The sequence below is a fragment of the Podarcis cretensis genome (genome assembly GCF_951804945.1).
Source record: "Podarcis cretensis genome assembly, chromosome: 3".
Taxonomy (NCBI): Eukaryota; Metazoa; Chordata; class Lepidosauria; order Squamata; family Lacertidae; genus Podarcis; species Podarcis cretensis.
The window spans coordinates 2,876,333-2,898,007 of record NC_137172.1 but is presented as its reverse complement, the minus strand read 5'-3'; the positions used below and the strand labels follow the sequence as shown (position 1 = coordinate 2,898,007).

Genomic DNA, 21,675 nt, shown 5'->3' with positions numbered 1-21,675 from the left:
ATGGTGTTTCCTGCTTGGCAGGCGCTTGGACTTGATGGCCCTTGTGGTCTCTTCCAACTCTATGATTCTATGATTCTACCTGGATGTGAATTAACCTGCGGGTTGTGCTGCTTCCTTATCACTGTATCGCAACAGGAAAATATATTTCACACTTTGTATGTGCGTTGCCTTTCAGATCACACTGCAACAGGGGATGATGCTCGAGAAACCTACTGGCTGAGCAGTGAAGAAGCTGTAATAATAATAATAATAATAATAATAATTTATTATTTATAACCTGCCCATCTGGCTGAGTTTCCCCAGCCACTCTGGGCGGCTCCCAATCAAGTATTAAAAACAATACAGCGTTAAATATTAAAAACTTCCCTGAACAGGGCTGCCTTCAGATGTCTTTTAAAAATAGGATAGCTACTTATTTCCTTCACATCTGAAGGGAGGGTGTTCCACAGGGTGGGCACCACTACTGAGAAGGCCCTCGTGTCTGGTTCCCTGTAACCTCACTTCTCACAAGGAGGGAACCGCCAGAAGGCCCTCAGCATTGGATCTCAATGTCTGGGCTGAAAAATGGGGGTGGAGACACTCCTCCAGGTATACTGAACTGAGGCCATTTAGGGCTTTAAAGGTCAGCACCAACACTTTGAATTGTGCTCGGAAACGTACTGGGAGCCAATGTAGGTCTTTCAAGACCGGTGTTATGTGGTCTCAGCGGCCGCTCCCAGTCGCCAGCCTAGCTGCCGCATTCTAGATTAATTGCAGTTTCCGGGTCACCTTCAAAGGTAGCCCCACGTAGAGCGCATTGCAGTAGTCCAAGCGGGAGATAACCAGAGCATGCACCACTCTGGCAAGACAGTCCGCAGGCAGATAGGGTCTCAGCCTGCATACCAGATGGAGCTGGTAGACAGCCGCCCTGGACACAGAATTAACCTGCACCTCCATGGACAGCTGTGAGTCCAAAATGACTCCCAGGCTGCACACCTGGTCCTTCAGGGGCACAGTTACCCTATTCAGGACCAAGGAGTCCTCCACACCAGCCTGCCCGCTATCTCCCCCAAAACAGTACTTCTGTCTTGTCAGGATTCAACCATCGCCAGAGGAGGTCGGAGTTTTAAAGCTTTCTGGCGAACCATTTTCGAAAACCGTTTTGGCGCTCAGTTACATCTGCAACCATGTGACATCGCAGGAATGATGCAACCAGTAACTCTGTTGAGGGCAGGTGGAACCGCATCTCTCTCAATCGGAAATATTCTAGCAAGATATTTTTCAGATAAAATATTGCACTTCATGTTCTCCCCTGCATTCAGTTGGCTGCAAACTCTGGGTGGCATTTTTTCCTCTCTCTCTCTCTTTTGCAGTTTGGCTCACTCTCTTGAGTCACCCACAGTGGACGCTTCATCAAACAAGAGGAATGAGAGGCCCTGCTTCTTAATCTCAGAGGTAGGGGTGGCATGCTGCATTTAATCCATGAAGCGGGCATTCACTCTAAACATGCTCAGAGGAGCTGTTAGCTGCTGCCCATTCGCACGTTGCAGAGATGATCTGTGGGTTGACCGCCTCTCCCGGTCTGCCCCACGGAGAGCCTCAAGGACCATAAATGGCAACACCCTAGAGGTCCCAGGCCCTAAGGAAGTTAGATTAGCTTCAACCAGAGCCAGGGCCTTTTCAACACTGGCTCCAGCCTGGTGGAACGCTCTGCCTTCATGAGACCAGGGCCCTGCAGGATCTGATTTCTTTCCACAGGGCCTGTAAGACAGAGTTGTTCTGCCTGGCCTTTGACTTGGAGCCAATTTGATTCCCTCCCCCTCTTTCTTTTTTCTTTTTCCTTTCTCCTGTGATGAGGGTGCATTTTAATATTTTAATCTTTCAATATTTTAATGTTGTATTTATTCTTTTTTTTAAGTTGTATTCATTCAACTTGTTTTTATTATTGCTTGTTAGCCGCTGTGAGCCCGGCCTTGGCTGGGGATGGCGGGGTATAAATAAAAATTATTATTATTATTATTATTAGTAGTAGTAGTAGTAGTATTATCCCTTGATCTGCGGGACCTCGTGGCGCACGAATTCCCATGCATCTGGGACGGATGATCTGTCTCAGAACGGCATGTGGAAATGCTACCTTTGAGAGCCATGTTTTCTTCCCCTGCCCTCCTTTTGCTTTGAAAAAGATGTTCCCGTTAGTCCCTGCTTTGCCTTGATCTCCCGGGGGTTGAGGCAGAGCCTTTGAGGTCAACAGGACCTCATTTCTGAAAGTCAAGACGACGCAAAGAGCCTCGCTCCATCCCTGTGCCTTGAATCTGCTTGGGAGAGTGTTGTGATTAAACCTGCCTCTCAAGTGCCTTGTTTGCCTGGCTTTCGGCTGGCAGAGGAATGATATATATATATATTATTTTAAAAAACACACACCCTGATCTCCTTTTCTTGTGCTTATGGGACAGCCATGCACAGCCTCTCCCTGGCAAGGGGAACCTCCATCCTGCTGCCCGGGAGAGGCTGTGCACAGCTAAGGCTCCCCCAAGAGCCATGCTCCTTTTAAAGAGCTGTGTGGAGCGTGTGTGCGGCTCTTGGGGGCCAAGAGCCACACACATGCTCCACGCAGCTCTTTCAAGGGAGCGATGAGCAGAGCCTCCCGCCTGCATTCGCTCCATAAGACGCACACACATTTCCCCTTACTAAGGGACCGCCTCTCCTGGTATGTCCCACAGAGAAACTTACGGTCTTCAAACAAAAACATCTTGAAGGTCCCAGGCCACAGAGAAGTTAGGCTGGCCTCAACTAGAGCCAGGGCTTTTTCGGCTGTGGCCCCGATCTGGTGGAACGCTCTGTCACAAGAGACATCTTTCCACAGGGCCTGCAAGACAGAGCTGTTCCGCCAGGCCTTTGGCCAGGGCACAGCCTGACTCCGTCCCTCGGCAATCTTCGCGGAGCTCTGGCCCAATGGTGGCCAGTGGATTGAATTTAATTAATTTTATAATGAATGATTTTAGAGTGTTGTTTGTGTTGTACTTTTGTACTGTTTTATTGTTGTTAGCCGCCCTGAGCCCAGCTTCGGCTGGGGAGGGTGGGATATAAATAAAATTATTTATTTATTTATTTGTTTGTTTGTTTATTTATTTATTTATTTAGGAGGGGGAAAGTGCGTCTTATAGAGTGAAAAATACGGTATGTCCTAACAGCCAGAAGCTTCCAGGGCTTTGGGAAGAAGGTGCCAGGAGAGTGTTTAGGGGGCCAGCCTAGTTCCCCTAGTCCAGTGAGGGCACGCCAGTGCTATTCACTATGACCTCGAGGCCTCATTCCTCTTCCGCCAGCACAGAATCCAAGGTGTGTACAGTGGTGCCTCACAAGACGAAAAGAATCCGTTCCGCGATTCTCTTCGTCTAGCGGTTTTTTCGTCTTGTGAAGCAAGCCCATTGACGGCTTAGCGGATTAGCGCTATTAGCGGCTTAGCGGCTTTTAGCGACTTATTGGCTTAGCGGATAAGCAGATAAGTGGCTTAGGAAAAGGGGGGAAAAAGGGGGGAAAGTCGGAAAAACTCGCAAGACATTTTTGTCTTGCGAAGCAAGCCCATAGGAAATTCGTTTTGCGAAGCACCTCCAAAACGGAAAACCCTTTCGTCTAGCGGGTTTTCCGTCTTGCGAGGCATTCGTCTTGCGGGGCACCACTGTATATGTAAAATTAGGGCTTGCGTGCGGAGCTCTGGTGGACTCTGGCGATCAGGAGGGAGGAAAACCAAAGGAGAGAGATGGTGCCTTTGTGACCAAGCCAGGGAGAGCGATAACTGAAATAAAGGGTGAGACTTTGCCTGCCCTTGTGCTCTCTCTCAAACTTTTGGAGTGGGAGGGACCAGACGGTGAGAAGGGAGGATGAGATCATGAGATGACAATGTGGTGGGGTGGTAGGGAAGGTGGAGGGGAGGAGACCAGCAAATGCCTCCTCCTGGGACCGTCAATATTGTTTTGAAACGAAACAGCAGCGCTCCATCTCTGCGCCTCGACTCCAAATGTGTCCCTCATCATCTTATGTAAATTGATTTGCTCCAATTCCAGGCTCCAAAGCGACTTGATGGTGATGGAAGAGGCTTTGGAAGGGAAATTCAAGGGAAGGTTGGAGCCTCTGATTGGGCCCATCAAGCCCTTCTGAATCGCCTCTCTGTCAAAGGAAAGGATCCTTCTGGCTGCTAAAATATGAGCCAGATAACGCTCCTAATGGACATTGCCTCCGGCATGAACTCCCCAAGGGCAGAACGCCCAAGCTGGTGTCTATATGTAGAGATCACAAAGCCAGTTATGGCCACCACTGGCATTTTATTTTTAACTCCCACCTTATCCCAAAAGGTTTCTAATTTTTATTTTAATGTGGGAGGGAATGAAAACTGGCCAAATCCATCCAAACCTAAGCACTTTATTCGCCAATTTAGTTTGCAGGAGAGTTAAGCCTGTGCTGAACTCTTTCCCGCTGAAATCTCAATTCAAGGAGCAGGAGAGGCAAAAATCCAACATTTAAACCACAGTTGAAATGGATATAAATTCACTGTACTCTTTTTGGCCCCTGCTAAACGACAATCCTACCTGGATATTTAGAAAGTTGATTCAAGTTTTCGTCTGCTTTTAGCACATCGTCATTTTGACCTAGTGAAACTAACTGTTGTTGAGTTTTCTTACCGATAATTCTATGGTTAAATCAGCCTTTCCCAGCCTGGTGCTCTCCAGATGTTTTGGATGACTTCACCAATTAGTCCAAAAAAGCGGCCATAGAATCATAGAGCAGGGTGAGTGTGCCTGTCGAAGGAGGGAGTTCTGTGCTTCGGTTCGTGTCGTGTGCATGTTTTCAGAAAGCACAAATCATGCAGGTCTGTCCTCAAATGCAAACAACCTTACATTTCCTCCTGCAGCCCTGGTCTCTGCGCAGAAGAATAAACGGGCAGAAATCTGACATCAGAAACTGGAAAATAGAAAGCTGTGGGGATGGGAACATTTCAACCTTTCAAGGACACTCGTCAGGTGGCCGTCCTTGCAAAAAAGCAATTGAAAAGGAAGATGACAAGATGAAACCACTGGATTTCAATATATCAAGAGGTTCAGTGCTGCCACATCTGGACTGAATTGGCACAAGTGATTTTTTTTATTCTCATATTTTTTTTGTGTCAGTTTTTTTTACCAGTGCCAGGATGTCTGTTGTCAACACAACTGCTTCATTTGTTGTCCATTTTTCTGCATTCCCTTTCCACCTGACCTTGCTGTTTGCAACTCTTTCCCCAAACCGGTGTTAAAGCCGTAAATTTGGAATAAATAAAGCCATAAATTTAGAATAACCCCATCTGCACCCAGCAAAGTGAGCATGAGAAAAGCTCTGCAGGATCAGGCCCAAAGTGGCCCATCCAGTCCAGCATCCTGTTTCCACGAAGGCCAGCCAGATTCCCCAATGGGAAACCTGCAATCAGGATTCGAATGCAAGATTCCTCTCCGGCTCCTGAGGCTTCCAGCAACTGGAAGTGGGCCGGACTGGTGCGCAACAAGCAGACTTAACATAATAAGAGAACAAGAAGAGCACACATTTAAAGGAGGTTGGGAAACGTTTGCTGAATATATGGGAAATACCGTATTTTTTGCTCTATAAGACTCACTTTTTCCCTCCTGAAAAGTAAGGGGAAATGTGTGTGCGTCTTATGGAGCGAATGCAGGCTGCGCAGCTATGCCAGAAGCCACAACAGCAAGAGGGATTGCTGCTTTCACTGCGCAGCGATCCCTCTTGCTGTTCTGGCTTCTGAGATTCAGAATATTTTTTTTCTTGTTTTCCTCCTCCAAAAACTAGGTGCGTCTTGTGGTCTGGTGAGTCTTATAGAGCGAAAAATACGGTAATTGTGTACAACTGAAAATACTGGCAGCATTAAGATAAATCTAACTGTGTAAACAAGTTTTGATGGATGCAATAATGGGATACTGAATGGTATAAGGTTTTTTTTGGCAAAATATGCAGGGATTTATGATATGTAAAATGAACCACGTAAAGAGAAGAAGGGAAGTCATTGATATCCTAAGGATGTAAAATGAGTATTTTAAATTGTAAAACAAAAAACTTAAATAAAATTATATACAAAAAAGGGGGGGGGAGTGGACAGGACTGGAGTCCAAACAAGCTTAAAACATAAAGAATTCTTTAGACTTCAGGATGCTGCATGACGCTCTCTTGATATCTCTGCAAGAGATGAGCGCAGCTCCTACTCTTGACATGATTTAGTCAGAGGGTCGGAATGCCCATTTTCATTTCGGTGCTAAACGCATCTTCGCAGGCTCAATGGGGCACTCGCCCTCAGGATTAATGGGATTGGGGAAGGGCCAGAGCTCTTCCCCCCCCCCCGAGCTTGCTTATTACAGGTGACATTTTGACAGGGGTTCCTGTGCATCTGGAGTAGAATATTTAGCTCATCTCAACCAATTAGCATAGTAATTAAATATAACATGGAAATGAGGAAACAGGGCCAGCTCTTGCTATTATTACACCGCTTGGCAATAAGTCATAATAGCAAGTAGCAGAAGAGTGTCCTGATTTTCTTTGGGTAGCTGGAATCTTGGAACGAAAGCAGTTCCCCAGCTGGGGGGTGATGGGGCAGTGGGAATACCTGGGGGTGGGGTCTAAGAGGCACAGTGGCTGCAGGAGGTTGCTGGGAAAGACTTTGGAAAGCTGGCATCACTTGATCAGGTACATCCCTTGCATTGAATTGAGGCAGCTGAATACTTTTAATTGGATTTGGAATACACATGCGATTAATTCTCACCGCTTTGAATTCCAATACGTTATCATCTTCCTTAGTGGGTCTTGTTCATCTTATTATATACTTTATTTTTCACTCCATAAGACGCACCTGACCATAAGACACACCTAGTTTTTAGAGGAGGAAAACAAGAAAAAAAATATTCTGAACGAAACAGTGGATGTATGATTTTTGTGGTTCATGCTGTGGCCACAGACCCAATGCAAAAATCCTGAGGATTCATGTGGATCTGTACTTTGTAACCATGTGGATGCATGATTTTTTTGGTGCAGGCTGTAGCCATGGACATGCTATGTGATCTGATGGTGAATTTGGGGTGACCCAATGCAAAAATCCTGAGAATCCATGTGCTTTTACCTCCCCCCTCCCAGGCAGCCTCCTTTATCTCTAGCGTCCCTTATCTCCCTCCCGATCGCTTGCTGATCAGCTGTTTCCTTTCAACACCCCCTTCCCTCTTGTTTGCCTTAGTGTCTTTTCCTTAGCTGGAGCAGTTTTTTTGCTCCTCCTTTTCTTCTAATTTCTCTCCTCATTGCTTGTTTTAGTCTTCCTGTCTCCTCTCCTTGCAAGTTCGCTGTCTTTACCTCCCCCCTCCCAGGCAGCCTCCTTTACCAGCAGCCTTATCTGATCAGCGTCCTGATCAGCGGCTTTGTTTCAACACCCACTTCCCTCTTTCAAAAAGAAGAAGAAGAAGAAGAAGAAGAAGAAGAAGAAGAAGAAGAAGAAGAAGAAGAAGAAGAAAAAGAGCATGATCTGCTTTTCACCCCTGTGCAATTCGGCTCCAGGGACCACATATTCCTCCATAAGATGCGCACACATTTCCCCTTACTTTTTAGGAAGAAAAAAGTGCGTCTTGTGGAGTGAAAAATACGGTATATTTTTATTAAGTTTATATAACGCCCTTCATCAAGGGGGGTTTCACAGAAAAAAATACAAGACAAAATGCCAATTGCAAGAATTGCAACAAAACAACAAAATATAATACGCCCCACTTCCCACAGATACGTTTAAAAGGCTGTAGGATATTGATCAGCCCAAACATTCAAGAGGAACGTTTTTGCCTGCAGTCTAAAAATATAGAATGAAGGTGCCAGGTGAACCTCCTTGGATATAGGTTGGGGTTTGGGGAACTAGAGCGGATTATATGGAATCAAGGGGGTTGTTGTTGTTTCATCATTTAGTCATGTCCAACTCTTCGTGACCCCCTGGACCAGAGCATGCCAGGCACTCCTGTCTTCCACTGCCTCCCGCAGTTTGGTCAAACTCATGCTGGTAGCTTCGAGAACACTCTTTCACCTATTCCTGTTATTATCATTCCCTTTTAATGAGGGTGAAAGAGGAAGGCGCAAAATATGGTCTGAAGCTCAACATCAAAAAAACAAAGATCATGGCCACTGGTCCCATCACCTCCTGGCAAATAGAAGGGGAAGAAATGGAGGCAGTGAGAGATTTTACTTTCTTGGGCTCCATGATCACTGCAGATGGTGACAGCAGTCACGAAATTAAAAGACGCCTGCTTCTTGGGAGAAAAGCAGTGACAAACCTAGACAGCATCTTAAAAAGCAGAGACATCACCTTGCCGACAAAGGTCCGTATAGTTAAAGCTATGGTTTTCCCAGTAGTGATGTATGGAAGTGAGAGCTGGACCATAAAGTAGGCTGGTCGCCAAAGAATGGATGCTTTTAAATTATGGTGCTGGAGGAGACTCTTGAGAGTCCCATGGACTGCAAGAAGGTCAAACCTCTCCATTCTGAAGGAAACCAGCCCTGAGTGCTCACTGGAAGAACAGATCCTGAAGCTGAGGCTCCAAGACTTTGGCCACCTCATGAGAAGAGAAGACTCCCTGGAAAAGACCCTGATGCTGGGAAAGATGGAGGGCACAAGGAGAAGGGGACGACAGAGGACGAGATGGTTGGACAGTGTTCTCGAAGCTACCAGCATGAGTTTGACCAAACTTCGGGAGGCAGTGGAAGACAGGAGTGCCTGGCGTACTGTGGTCCATGGGGTCATGAAGAGTCAGACACGACTAAGCAACTAAACAACAACAACAATTTTTTTATCATTATTACTATTGTTATTAAAAAGACCAATAGGACACTCTGGGAGAAAAATGACTGGTGGTTGAAGGGAACTTAATGGGAGTCTGGTTTGTTCCCTAGCAATCCTCACATTCTTGCGCATTCATACGTAGAAGAACACACAGTGAAAAGGAATCTTTTTGAAAGAGTGGCATCTTTAAAATGCTGGATGCCCAAAGGTTATGAGAAACGTGGGCCCATCACGGAAGCTCAAGCACTGAGCCTGTTCAAACGCCCCTGACATTTTAGTATCTGGACTTCATGAGGACGCCTGCATATTCTGTCATTGCACAGGGTTCGGCTGGATGACCCTGTGGGGTCCCTTACCATTCTATGAGTTACTGTAGAACCTGCCAAGCTGGTTGCGCTGTGTTTCGGGCCCCGCGTCCTGCCCACAGCCCCACCACGGATGATGCCCTTTCCCCATGACACCACCTGGACCACCAGCTGCCAGTGTTTTGTTCCCTGCGCAGCCCAACAAAAGCTCAAAGTTTAATTGGCGCCTGACATATGCAAGCGATAGCGTGATAAATCGGGAGAGGACCCGCGTGCCTCTCTTGCTTAAAGTCTCTGATTTCCCTATTTATTTGTTTCTAAAGTCACCTGTTATCCTCTGAGCTTGCAGAACCAATTAAGAAGCTAGAAGGGTCGAGGATGGAGGGGGGCGGCGGTTTTCCTCGCCCTCACCTGGCGATCTTCATCACACGGAGACGCTAATCCACCCACATCTCCAATTGCCACCGGTGCCCAGAAATAATTCCTCTCTCTCTCTTTGGCAAGCACCTGCTAATCCCCACCCCCTGCTCTTTTGCACACCTGGAGGCTTCGAGGCCACCTCCCCTTTTCCCTTGCGGCTTCAAAAGGTATCTCCGGAAGGCTGCTCGCGCTCCGGAGACGCGCGGGCGTGATATAAAAGGGGGTCCGGGCTGCAGCTGAAACCTCGCAGACGCGGCGCCAGGAGGAGGAATCGGAGACCACGAGGCATCGCAGTGCCAGGTAAATCTTCCCGGGGCTCCTCTACCGCCCAGCCACTTGGGTGCCCGTCTGCAGACAGGACAGGTGGTGCTCCAACAGGTGCGCTCTTCCCCTCCGCACCTTTCATCACTCGCCTTGACCAGCCTCGAAGCAGGTGGGGAGATGATCTCTCCAAAGGTGGCAGAAGGACCATAGCTGTCAACTTTCCCCCTTTTTCAAAAAGGGAAATGCCCTTGTTCCGAATAGGATTCCTCGCGAGAAAAGGGGAACGTCGACAGCTATGCAGAAGGAAGACTTTTTCTTTCTTTCTGTTCGCCTGTTCTGTGAAGCGGGACAGGGACGGATGAGGAGCAATGCGTTAAATACACGAGGGGGAAAGTTTTAAGACGGGAGTTGGGGGAAAAGGAGCAGAATCACAGGGTTGTGGAGCTGGAAAGGGAGCCCCGAGGGTCATCGAGCCCAACCCCGCTGCTATGCAGGCTGTGTCGCATGGAAGATGGAGCAAACTTGTACATGTATAAAAGCATAGAAATGTAGAATTGGAAGGGGTCCTGGGGTCATCCAATGCAGGAATCTCTGCTAAAGCGTCGATGACAGATGGCCACCCAACCTCTGCTTAAAAACCTCCAAGATAGGAGAGTCCGTCACCTGCCGAGGGAGTCCGTTGGCTCTCACTGTCAGAATATTATCTTTGATGTTAAGTCGGCATCTCCTTTCTTGTGACTTGAAGCTATGAGTTCGAGTCCCACCTTCCAGAGTAGGAGAAAGCAAGATTGCTCCATCCTCCATATGGTCCCTTTATTGTTTGGAATGGGTGCATTTTCAATGGGCCCAATCCACCAGGAAGTTAGTTCTCTCTTACACTCCCCCATTCAGCTGAAAGGGAGCTCTCCGTAAGAGTGAATTCATATTAATTTACACCTTTGCACAGACACAAACTTTTCTTTCGGTCCACAAAACCGGGTTGCTCAAGAGGCGGAAAGCCCTCTCCCCATCTTACTTAATTCTTTCTCTCTCACGCTTACTGTTTCTCTCACTCCCTCACAAACACGGTTGAGTAAAGACGATCGCCTTTATCTAGAGGAGGGAGAAAGGTTGTTTTCTGCTGCTCCAGAGAAGCGGACACGGAGCAATGGTTCCAAACTACAAGAAAGAAGATTCCACCTAAACATTAGGAAGAACTTCCTGACAGTAAGAGCTGTTCGGCAGTGGAATTTGCTGCCAAGGAGTGTGGTGGAGTCTCCTTCTTTGGAGGTCTTTAAGCAGAGGCTTGACAACCATATGTCAGGAGTGCTCTGATGGTGTTTCCTGCTTGGCAGGGGGTTGGACTCAATGGCCCTTGTGGTCTCTTCCAACTCTATGATTCTATGATTCTACATCTGTAGTCACAGATGCGATCCCTGAAGGCATTGTTATTATTGCAGATTTATTCATTTGGAACAAAAGAAGGCAGAAGTTTGCTGTTTCCTAGGTACACCTTTTTAAAGCTATGGCACAACTTATAAGGGATAAAACCTGTTTATGCCTCATTAGAACAGCTTTAACCCTCCCCTCCTTCCAGCTTCACATCTAATTTTAAGAACATAAGGTGCTCAGGGTAGGAAAAGCAGAATAGTAGTAGTAGTAGTAGTAGTAATAATAATAATAATAATAATAATAATAATAATAATAATATAATTTTAATCTGTATGTGGGGGTTAAAACTTTAGTAATGATGCTTTTTTTGTTGTTCTGTAGTGAGATATATTGAAAGGGATCAAATTCGCTGAGGAAAAGGAGATAACCCAGTAGTGTTGGACTAGATGGCCCTCATAATAATAATAATAATAAATTTTATTTATACCCCGCCCTCCCCAGGCAAGGCTGGGCTTAGGCCGGCTAACAAGCAATAATAAAAAGCTGAATGAATACAACTTAAAAACAAGATTAAAATACAACATTAAAACTTCAAATTTCTATGATTCTTACTCAGAGTAGACCCACTGAAATTCAGAATGACTTCATGTTAGTTGCATGTATTCTATACTGCAATAGCATTTAATAATACCCTTTTCTCCCTCTGTTGTGGGAGAGGAGACTGCTATGGATGCATTGTTCAGAGGCAGGAAGATTTCAGGACAGCAGAACCGACGCGATGGGCTGCAACTTCTCAGATTTGTAGTTGGAAACCTTCTGTTTCCCTTGGTTTGTTTGTTGCCTTTTCTGTACTGATTTCTGGTCCAAAAAAACCTTACCCCCCCCTTCACCCCAGCACTGGAAATGCCCAGCCTTTTCTTATAGCGCAGTCAGAGTGCTCAAAACCTTCCACATCCCTTTACCTTGCCGTGGAAACAGCAGCTGGACGGTAAGTTCAGGTGATTAACCTCATAATACAGGTAAGCCCAGGAGTATCACATCAAAGGGAAATGGAGAGAAGGTTCTCTCCTTCTGCCACATCACTAGAACACCATGAAGAGAATCGGGACAGGGAAAAGAAAGGGTCATGCAGCTAAACTATGGAACTCACTGCCTCATGAGGCAATGATGATACAATACGATAATCTTCATTGTCATTGTCCCATACAGAACGAAATTGAAAAATCTACATAAGACATTCAAAACCAACAAGCCTGCTATCCCAGCCTGGTTAGCCCCCTAAAACTCTGATACCCCATTTTTAAATACAATATATTCCCATATAGACTCCTTACACTGCATTTAAAACCAAAATCTAATTTGGATAGGAATTGTTTCTCAGGCGGCTAGTCCTAGTCTTTATAACCCTGTACCTTCTTCCAGAAGGCAGAAGCTGAATGAGGTGCGCACTATCCTGCGCTATCTCTGCCGCTTTCTTATGGCACCTGGAAGCATAGATTTAATCTAAGGTGGGAAGAGTGCACCCAATTATTCTCTCCGCAGTCTTTACAACCCTGGACAGCATTGTTTTTTCCCTGACCGTGCAGCTCCCAAACCACACAGACAGACCATAAGTTAATACATTCTCCACAGTACAATGGTAAAATGCCATCTTCACCAGGTCTTCACCAGGTCTTTGCTGTTTTCTCCCCAGGTTAGGCCAAGAACTTGGATGGCTTTAAAAAGAGGATTAGGCAAATTCATGGGGTGGGGGGCTACTGATGGTTACTAGCCAGGAGGGTGGGCTTCCTTTTGGCCTGATCTAGCAGATTCTTCTTACGTTCTTAAAGTATTATTATTATTTTTTAATATCTTTATTGTCATTGCCCCCTCTCAGGGACAACGAAATTTACTTGGCTGCTCCATCCACCCAGGTAGGGCACTCCACACAAAATCAGAACAACTATAAAAACACTAATTAAAACAATACAGTATAATACAGCAAGGAAGATTAGATAACTTTCAAAGTCCAGGTTTCCCATTCAGGGCCGAGATCGCTCTGGAGAAGAAGCTGTTCTTGAGACGGCTCGTTCTTGTCTTCATCGTCCTGTATCTTCGTTCCGACGGCAGGAGCTCGAAGAGACAGTGACCAGGATGCGATGGATCTTTTACTATGTCCAGTGCCTTCCTATGGCACCTTGTGGCATAAATCTGCTCTAAGGTGGAGAGTGGGCAGCCAACAATGCTCTCTGCTGCCTTAACAACTCTGCACAACCCCATCCTGTCCTGGGTAGTACAGCTACCCAGGCTTTATGTTCTTAAAGCACATGGCAAAACTATGGAACTCCCTCCCACTGCAAACAGCAGCGGCTTCAGAATTTGGATGGCTTCCAAAGAAGACGAGGATTATTAATTGTCATTACAATTCATTTATTAATCGCCTTTAACATCAGTCATAAGGAAATTTACACATAAAATATTAAAACCGGTTAAAAAGGGTATTTATGTATGTCACTATGGCAGTCATGTTTTGTTAGTCCAAAAATGGAAAAGGAGTGAGTTCCCAACTAAATAAGAATGGCAGCTTAAACTGATGGAATACGTGCAGCTTGCAGACTTAACATATAGAATTAAGCGAACAAGAAGAACATACGTTTAGAGAAGGTTGGAAAATGTTTATTGAATATATGGGGGGGGGGGAATTGTCTACACTTGTGTTTAATGTAATTGTAGGACAGTTATGGAGTCACATTTAACCCACATATTATGGGTTAGGATACTGATAGAAATACTGTACTGAACAGCCTTATTAGCTATCAGTGTAATATAACTGAAGTATTTGGTTCTGAAAGGTAAAGGTAAAGGTAAAGGTACCCCTGCCCGTACGGGCCAGTCTTGACAGACTCTGGGGTTGTGCGCCCATCTCACTTAAGAGGCCAGTGGCCAGCGCTGTCCGGAGACACTTCCGGGTCATGTGGCCAGCGTGACATCGCTGCTCTGGCGAGCCAGAGCCGCACACGGAAACGCCGTTTACCTTCCCGCTGGTAAGCGGTCCCTATTTATCTACTTGCACCCGGAGGTGCTTTCGAACTGCTAGGTTGGCAGGCGCTGGGACCAAGCAGCGGGAGCGCACCCCGCCGCAGGGATTCGAACCGCCGACCTTTCGATCGGCAAGCCCTAGGCGCTGAGGCTTTTAACCCACAGCGCCACCTGCGTCCCTGGTTCTTACAGATAGACAATTCAAGGCAAACTTCTACATTTGCTCCCAATGCATTTCATTATCTATGAACCTTTGCCATACTTTTTTTCCGTTGCAGTATGAGATTACAAAGCACAGAAGGGAATTAAATTCCTACGGATTGTGAGAATGGTGCTACATTGCCTGAATGGTTTTCCTCCGTGTAACATGCATAGGCTACAATCTAAAACAAACAGAATTAAGTTCATTGGTGTATTGAGCTGCTATTATGCTTAATATGGCACCCCTATTTTCTGTCTTGGCAGACCCCCCAAAAGATGCTGAGACTCCAAGGAAGCAGTCTTTGGGCTGCCCTGGGCATCCTGCTCATCCATTTGGTGGGAGGAGCGCCCAACAACTGCCTGGACAGCGGCTGGTGCCGAGACATGGAGACGGAAGCAGAGGTCGAGGTAAGTGGGCAGGGCAGAGGGGAGGGGGCCGTCGCGGGTCTTGGAGAAGCACTTGGAACTCCCTGCCACAAGATACGGCAATGGCTGCTTGGCTTGGGTGCCTTTGAAAGGGGGGTGAGGCACACTTGTAGAGGAGGAAAGGCCCATCAGCAGCGATAGCAAAGAAGAGCCTCCCTGCTCAGTGGATTGCTGTTGTTTAGTCATTTAGTCATGTCCGACTCTTCGTGACCCCCTGGACCAGAGCACGCCAGGCACTCCTGTCTTCCACTGCCTCCCGCAGTTGGGTCAAACTCATGCTGGTAGCTTCGAGAACACTGTCCCACCATCTCGTCCTCTGTCGTCCCCTTCTCCTTGTGCCCTCCATCTTTCCCAACATCAGGGTCTTTTCCAGGGAGTCTTCTCTTCTCATGAGGTGGCCAAAGTCTTGGAGCCTTAGCTTCAGGATCTGTCCTTCCAGTGAGCACTCAGGGCTGATTTCCTTAAGAGGTTTGATCTTCTTGCAGTCCATGGGACTCTCAAGAGTCTCCTCCTGCCCCAGAATTCAAAAGAGACCCAACTTACAGCAGGGCTTTGTTTAGGGTGCTCAGCCTCCCCACCTAACAGCCAAAGTATTTTTTTTTTAAAAAAATAATATTTATTAAAGTTTTGAAAGTTACAGAAAGGAAAAAGAAAAAGAATTAAACATAACAAAACCATACAATACAATACAAAAACAAAAATATTACATATACCTAACAAAAATAAAACAAAAACAATTTAAAAAAAGAAAAAGGAAACACAACCTATACTTTCAATGTTATTAACTTTCTTTTACTTGTTTCAGCGACCTCCTCACACCTCCCTTTTTTTGTATTCCACTTCGATTAATTGTTTCAGCAAATCCTTTCCATCTTCCTCAAACTTCTGTCCTATCATTTAACTTAAATTCTAACATTATTTTTTCCTTTAATCCAATTACAATCATACTTAATTCTTTATAACATTTCTGCTAAAGCCATGTAACTTCATTCCAACATCTTTCTATCATTCCTTAATTTTACAATATTTCTGTAGATAATCTTTAAATTTCTTCCAATCTTCTTCCACTGACTCTTCTCCCTGGTCTCGGATTCTGCCAGTCTAACAGCCAAAGTATGGGGTAGCGCAGCAGCAGCAGCTTTTCTGCTCATCTTCCAACCTCCTACCAGCCCCAGAGCTTCAATTCCAGCTGTGGATATTTTTGGCACAGTCTTTTTTGGTACAGATCGCAGAGAGAGCGGTAGGGAGGGCATTAAAAGAGTGTTTAGAGGGTGCTCCCTACTTTTGCCATTTTCACTCCTGCATGCAGGGTGCTAGAGCACAACACCCGTGTAAGTGGAGAGACTCCTGTATGTAAGTAATAAGATCATTCCAACAAATGAAAGATCATTAACAAGTCATTATAATTCCTATGTGGAGGATAAAATCGTGATATGGAATTACGAAAACACTGAGATGAGAGGCAGAACTGTGATTTGGAAAATGCTTTGGAATTCAGACCGTGGAAAGTCGTAAAATTAAGATTATAATTTGGAAGACAATTGGACTTTTTTATTTTAGTTTTTTATTCTTGCAGTGGTACCTCAGGTTACAGACGCTTCAGGTTACAGACTCCGCTATCCCAGAAATAGTACCTCAGGGTAAGAACTTTGCTTCAGGATGAGAACAGAAATCGTGCTCCGGTGGTGCAGCAGCAGCAGGACGCCCCATTAGCTAAAGTGGTGCTTCAGGTTAAGAACAGTTTCAGGTTAAGAACAGACCTCTGAAACGAATTAAGTACTTAACCCAAGGTACCACTGTATTGGATTGTGATTTGATATGTTAGTTGGATGTTCTTATTGGAAAATTAATAAACGCTCTAACAAAAAAACGACAAGAAGTCATTATAATTCCTATCAATGCATCCCAAACACCGTCGTATTTATCCCTATGCAATCTGTGTCTAAAAGCAATCCGTTTGTATGTTGGAAGAGCTGTCGTATCTTCTCCCCATTGATCGAAGGGGGCCATGGCATCATCTTTCCAGTGAACCAATATCGGTATTTCTGTGCTTAAACCTAACAGCTCGAAAGCACACCAGCGAAAGTAGCTAAATAGGTACTGCTGTGGCGGGGAGGTAAACAGCGTTTCCTTTCGCTTTGGCTTCCATCACGGTGTCCCGTTTCGCCAGAAGTGGTTTAGTCATGCTGGCCACATGATCTAGAAAGTTGTCTGTGGCTCCGTCAGCCTGAGAAGCGAGATGAGCATAGTCGCCCTTGACTGGAATTAACCGTCCAGGGGTCCTTTACCTTTTTATCTTAGTAGGGCTGCTATATGTCTGGAATTTCCCAGTTACTGCCATGATTCATCTGTCAAAAACTGAAATTGAATTGAAATACTTTATTATCACTTGTACAACTTGTATACAGTGAGATTACAGGAGCACCCCCCACTCAGCTCTCTTAGTCTTAATTCCCCTCGTTTACTGACGCTCACCCACCAAACCCGAAAGTCAGTTGCCTTGTTGTTATCTTTTCATTCAGCAGCCTAACAGCCCACGGATAGAAGCTGTTCTTTACCCTGTTGGCGCGACTAATCGTGCTTCTATATCTCCTGCCTGAGGGGAGGAGATCAAGAAAGTGCCAGCCAGGGTTTGAATAATCACCCCTGATAATTTTCCTCACTCTCCTGAGGCAACGTTCTTCCATTATTTCATCCAGTGGATTCACAGGGCAGCCCATAATATCTTGCGCTGTATTCACCACCCTCTGTAGGCACTTCCTATCAGCTGGTGTCAAACCAGCGTACCACACTGTGACGCAGTATGAAAGGGCATTTGAAATGGTGTCTAGTTTGAATTTTCGGTAAAAATGTCTAGGGAAACCCGGGCGAGTGGCAGCTCTTCATTTTGTTTTTGCAGATTTCCAGAAATTAATAATAATAATAATGTTGTTTAGTCATGTCCGACTCTTCGTGGCCCCATGGACCAGAGCATGCCAGGCACTCCTGTCTTCCACTGCCTCCTGCAGTTTGGTCAAACTCATGCTGGTAGCTTCGAGAACACTGTCCAACCATCTTGTCCTCTGTCGTCCTCTTCTCCTTGTGCCCTCCATCTTTCCCAACATCAGGGTCTTTTCCAGGGAGTCTTCTCTTCTCATGAGTTGGCTAAAGTATTGGAGCCTCAGCTTCATGATCTGTCCTTCCAGTGAATAATAATAATTTATTATTTATACCCCGCCCATCTGGCTGGGCTTCCCCAGCCACTCTGGTCGGCTTCCAAATAAATATTAAAATACTGTAATACATCAAACAATAAAAGCTTCCCTAAACAGGGCTGTCTTCAGATGTCTTCTAAAAGTCTGGTAGTTGTTGTTCTCTTTGGCATCTGGTGGGAGGATGTTCCACAGGGCAGGTGCCACCACCGAGAAGGCCCTCTGCCTGGTTCCCTGTAACTTGACTTCTTGCAGTGAGGGAACTGCCAGAAGGCCCTCGGTGCTGGACCTCAGTGTCCGGGTAGAACGATGGGGGTTAACAACTTTGCCAAATAAAGCTCAACAACTACCTGATGGCTAACCACAAGGGTCTCCGTCCCCTGTCCCCTTTCTTCGTTGCAGGAATGCCTCAGGGCCTGCAGAACCGGCCTCTCGGAAGAAACCCCCGTTTTCCCCGGAAACGGCCACCTGCAGCCGCTGTCCGAGAGCATCCGCAAGTACGTCATGAGCCATTTCCGCTGGAACGAGTTCGGGAAGGGCAACAGCACCGACCCGGGCCACAAGCGGGAAGAGTTTCCTCATGGCCCCGCCATGGATGCCCTTCCGGCTCGAGGCAGCTGGGAAACCGCTGGGCAGAGCGACCCGGAGACCCCCGAGAGGCAGGAAGGCAAGCGGTCGTACGCCATGGAGCACTTCCGCTGGGGAAAGCCGGTGGGGCGGAAGAGGAGGCCCGTCAAGGTCTACCCAACGGCGGAGGACGGAGAGGAGGAGCTGGCCGAGAACTACCCCCAGGAGTTCCGCAGGGACCTCTCCTGGGAGGCGAACCCCGAATTCAGCTCCCCCGAGGAGAACGGCGAGGGCACCTGGTCTGAGGAGGAGGAGGAGGAAGAGGGTGGTGGCCCGCGACCCTGGGAGGCCAAGAAGGACGGCACGGCCTACAAGATGCGCCACTTCCGGTGGAACGTCCCTGCGCCGCCCAAGAAGAAGCGCTATGGCGGCTTCATGAGCCCCGAGCGCAGCCACACACCCCTAGTGACTCTTTTTAAGAATGCCATTGTCAAAACAGCCTACAAGAAAGGGCAATAGGGGGTGGGGAGAGGAGAGGGGAGGGGAAGGGAGAGAGAGAGAGAGACCAGGGACAAAAAAGCACCCCCTATATGTTCAGGGTGGTGGCGGCAAAGAGACCTCTGATCTAGATCCCTTTGGCACATGTCTCATTTAGACCCTGTTAATGATAATCATTTCTTTTCGTTGTCCTCACTTGCTCTGGGTAACTGTGGAACTCGCCGCTTAGGATAAACATTCGTGTTTGCATTCTGGTTTTTGGGTGTTTGTTATTGTGTTTTTGGGGGGGGGCGGGGAGGAAAGGTTTGTTTGGTGAAAGATTAAGCCAGGATTGGCCAATCCGGGTGCTGTCCAGAGGTTTCGGACTACAAGTCCCATCAGCTCCAGCCAGCATGGATGATGGGCGTTGTAGTCCGAAACCTCTGCAGGGCGCAGGGACGGCCGAGCCTGGCTTAATCTCCCATCTGTGGTGTCTGTGGAACGAAGCAGGAAGGAAGCCTTATCTTTCGGAGGGGCGCAGAGTATTTTCGTATTTCGAACCAGCTGTACAATACTGTAAATGAAAGGGTTAAAAGATATAAAATAATAATTCTGAGAATAACAATAATACATCTTTTTGCAAACTAAGCGTGGTCTCTGAGGCGTCTTTGGGCACGTGGGGGCAGCGTCATGAGCTCAGCGTCTTCCTCCCTTGCTTTGGTTAAAGTTGCAAGTTGGATCGGAGTCAAAATTTCAGACGGAAAGAATAATTACCGTATTTTTCGCTCCATAAGAGACACCTTTTTCTTCCTAAAAAGTAAGGGGAAATGTCTGGGTTTCTTATGAAGCGAATGCGTAGTCCCTGGAGCCGAATTGCCCAGGGGCAAAAAGCAGATCATGCTTTTTTTTTTTTTTTTTTTTTGAAAGAGGGAAGTGGGTGTTGAAACAAAGCTGCTAATCACAAGCGATCGGAAGCGAGATAAGGGACGCTAGAGATAAAGGAGGCTGCCTGGGAGGGGGGAGGTAAAAGCCCATGGATCCTCAGGATCTTTGCATTGGGTCACCCCAAATTCACCATCAGATCACACAGCATGTCCATGGCTACAGCCTGCACCAAAAAAATAATGCACCTACTGTTGCATGGGGCCGCAATGGCGGAAAAACGTGGTTACAAAGCACAGATCCACATGGATTCTCAGGATTTTTGCATTGGGCTACCCCAAACTCACCGTCAAATCACATGTCTGTGGCCGCAGCATGAACCACAAAAATCATACATCCACTGTTTCGTTCTGAATATTTTTTTCTTGTTTTCCTCCTCTAAAAACTAGGTGCGCCTTATGGTCAGGTGCATCTTATGGAGTGAAACTAGGCAAAGGTGCAGGGAAACAGTAGAAGGAGTTTGTGCACCAAAAGCAAGACTCTGCTGGGAGACAGCACTCCTCCATTTCTGCCCTTGGGAAACACGCAAAGCAACAATAAAGCAATGCCTCAGAACATGTGCAAAGTGCATTCCCAGTTGTTAGCTACTGCATAGCCAGTGTCTGGGCCCAATGCTTGCGCAACCCACAGTTGACTACATCAGGCTTCCAGGCAGAGTTGAGTCGCAATCTCTAAGCCTAGAGAGGCTCCAGACCCAGAGTTCAGTTTCCCTGGAGATCAGTGGAGAGTGTGGTGTCTTTAGGATACGTGGTTTCACCTACACAAATAGACAACCTGAGCCTAAGACAGGGGGGGCTCCCAGCAGTAACACCCCAGCAGATCTTGCTTCTCCATTAGCTTCTGTTTTGGATCCAGCACACAGCAAGCAGGACTCTGTGTCTCCAGCTTCCAATCTGCTTTCAGCTCGGCTCACCCCCCGAAACTGTTCTACCTAGCAGGTGGCAAAGTGGAGGCAAGCCCCCCCCCCCACATGAGTCTGGAGGAAACCCATCCCTTAATTGTAGCTCTCTCAACCTGGCTCATTTTGGGGGGATGAGGATCATAGAATCATAGAATCATAGAGTTGGAAGAGACCACAAGGGCCATTGAGTCCAACCCCCTGCCAAGCAGGAAACACCATCAGAGCACTCCTGACATATGGTTGTCAAGCCTCTGCTTCAAGACCTCCAAAGAAGGAGACTCCACCACAATCCTTGGCAGCAAATTCCACTGTCAAACAGCTCTTACTGTCAGGAAGTTCTTCCTAATGTTTAGGTGGAATCTTCTTTCTTGGAGTTTGGAACCATTGCTCCGTGTCCGCTTCTCTGGAGCAGCAGAAAACAACCTTTCTCCCTCCTCTATGTGACATCCTTTTATATATTTGAACATGGCTATCATATCACCCCTTAACCTCCTCTTCTCCAGGCTAAACATGCCCAGCTCCCTTAGCCGTTCCTCATAAGGCATCGTTTCCAGGCCTTTGACCATTTTGGTTGCCCTCCTCTGGACACGTTCCAGTTTGTCAGTGTCCTCCTTGAACTGTGGTGCCCAGAACTGGACACAGTACTCCAGGTGAGGTCTGACCAGAGCAGAATACAGTGGCACTATTACTTCCCTTGATCTAGATGCTATACTCCTATTGATGCAGCCCAGAATTGCATTGGCTTTTTTAGCTGCCGCGTCACACTGTTGGCTCATGTCA

General features: G+C 46.7%; 1 protein-coding gene across 1 annotated transcript; it reads left to right on the top strand.

Annotated features, from left to right (window-relative positions):
- Positions 1-9,746: 9,746 nt before the first annotated feature.
- On the top strand, positions 9,747-19,700 carry POMC (proopiomelanocortin). Its single transcript, XM_079968997.1, has 3 exons — positions 9,747-9,837; positions 14,656-14,799; positions 18,411-19,700. Exons 2-3 carry the CDS (start codon positions 14,668-14,670, stop codon positions 19,092-19,094), a joined length of 816 nt encoding a protein of 271 aa, XP_079825123.1. The 5' UTR covers positions 9,747-9,837; positions 14,656-14,667; the 3' UTR covers positions 19,095-19,700.
- The last annotated feature ends 1,975 nt before the right edge of the window (positions 19,701-21,675 follow it).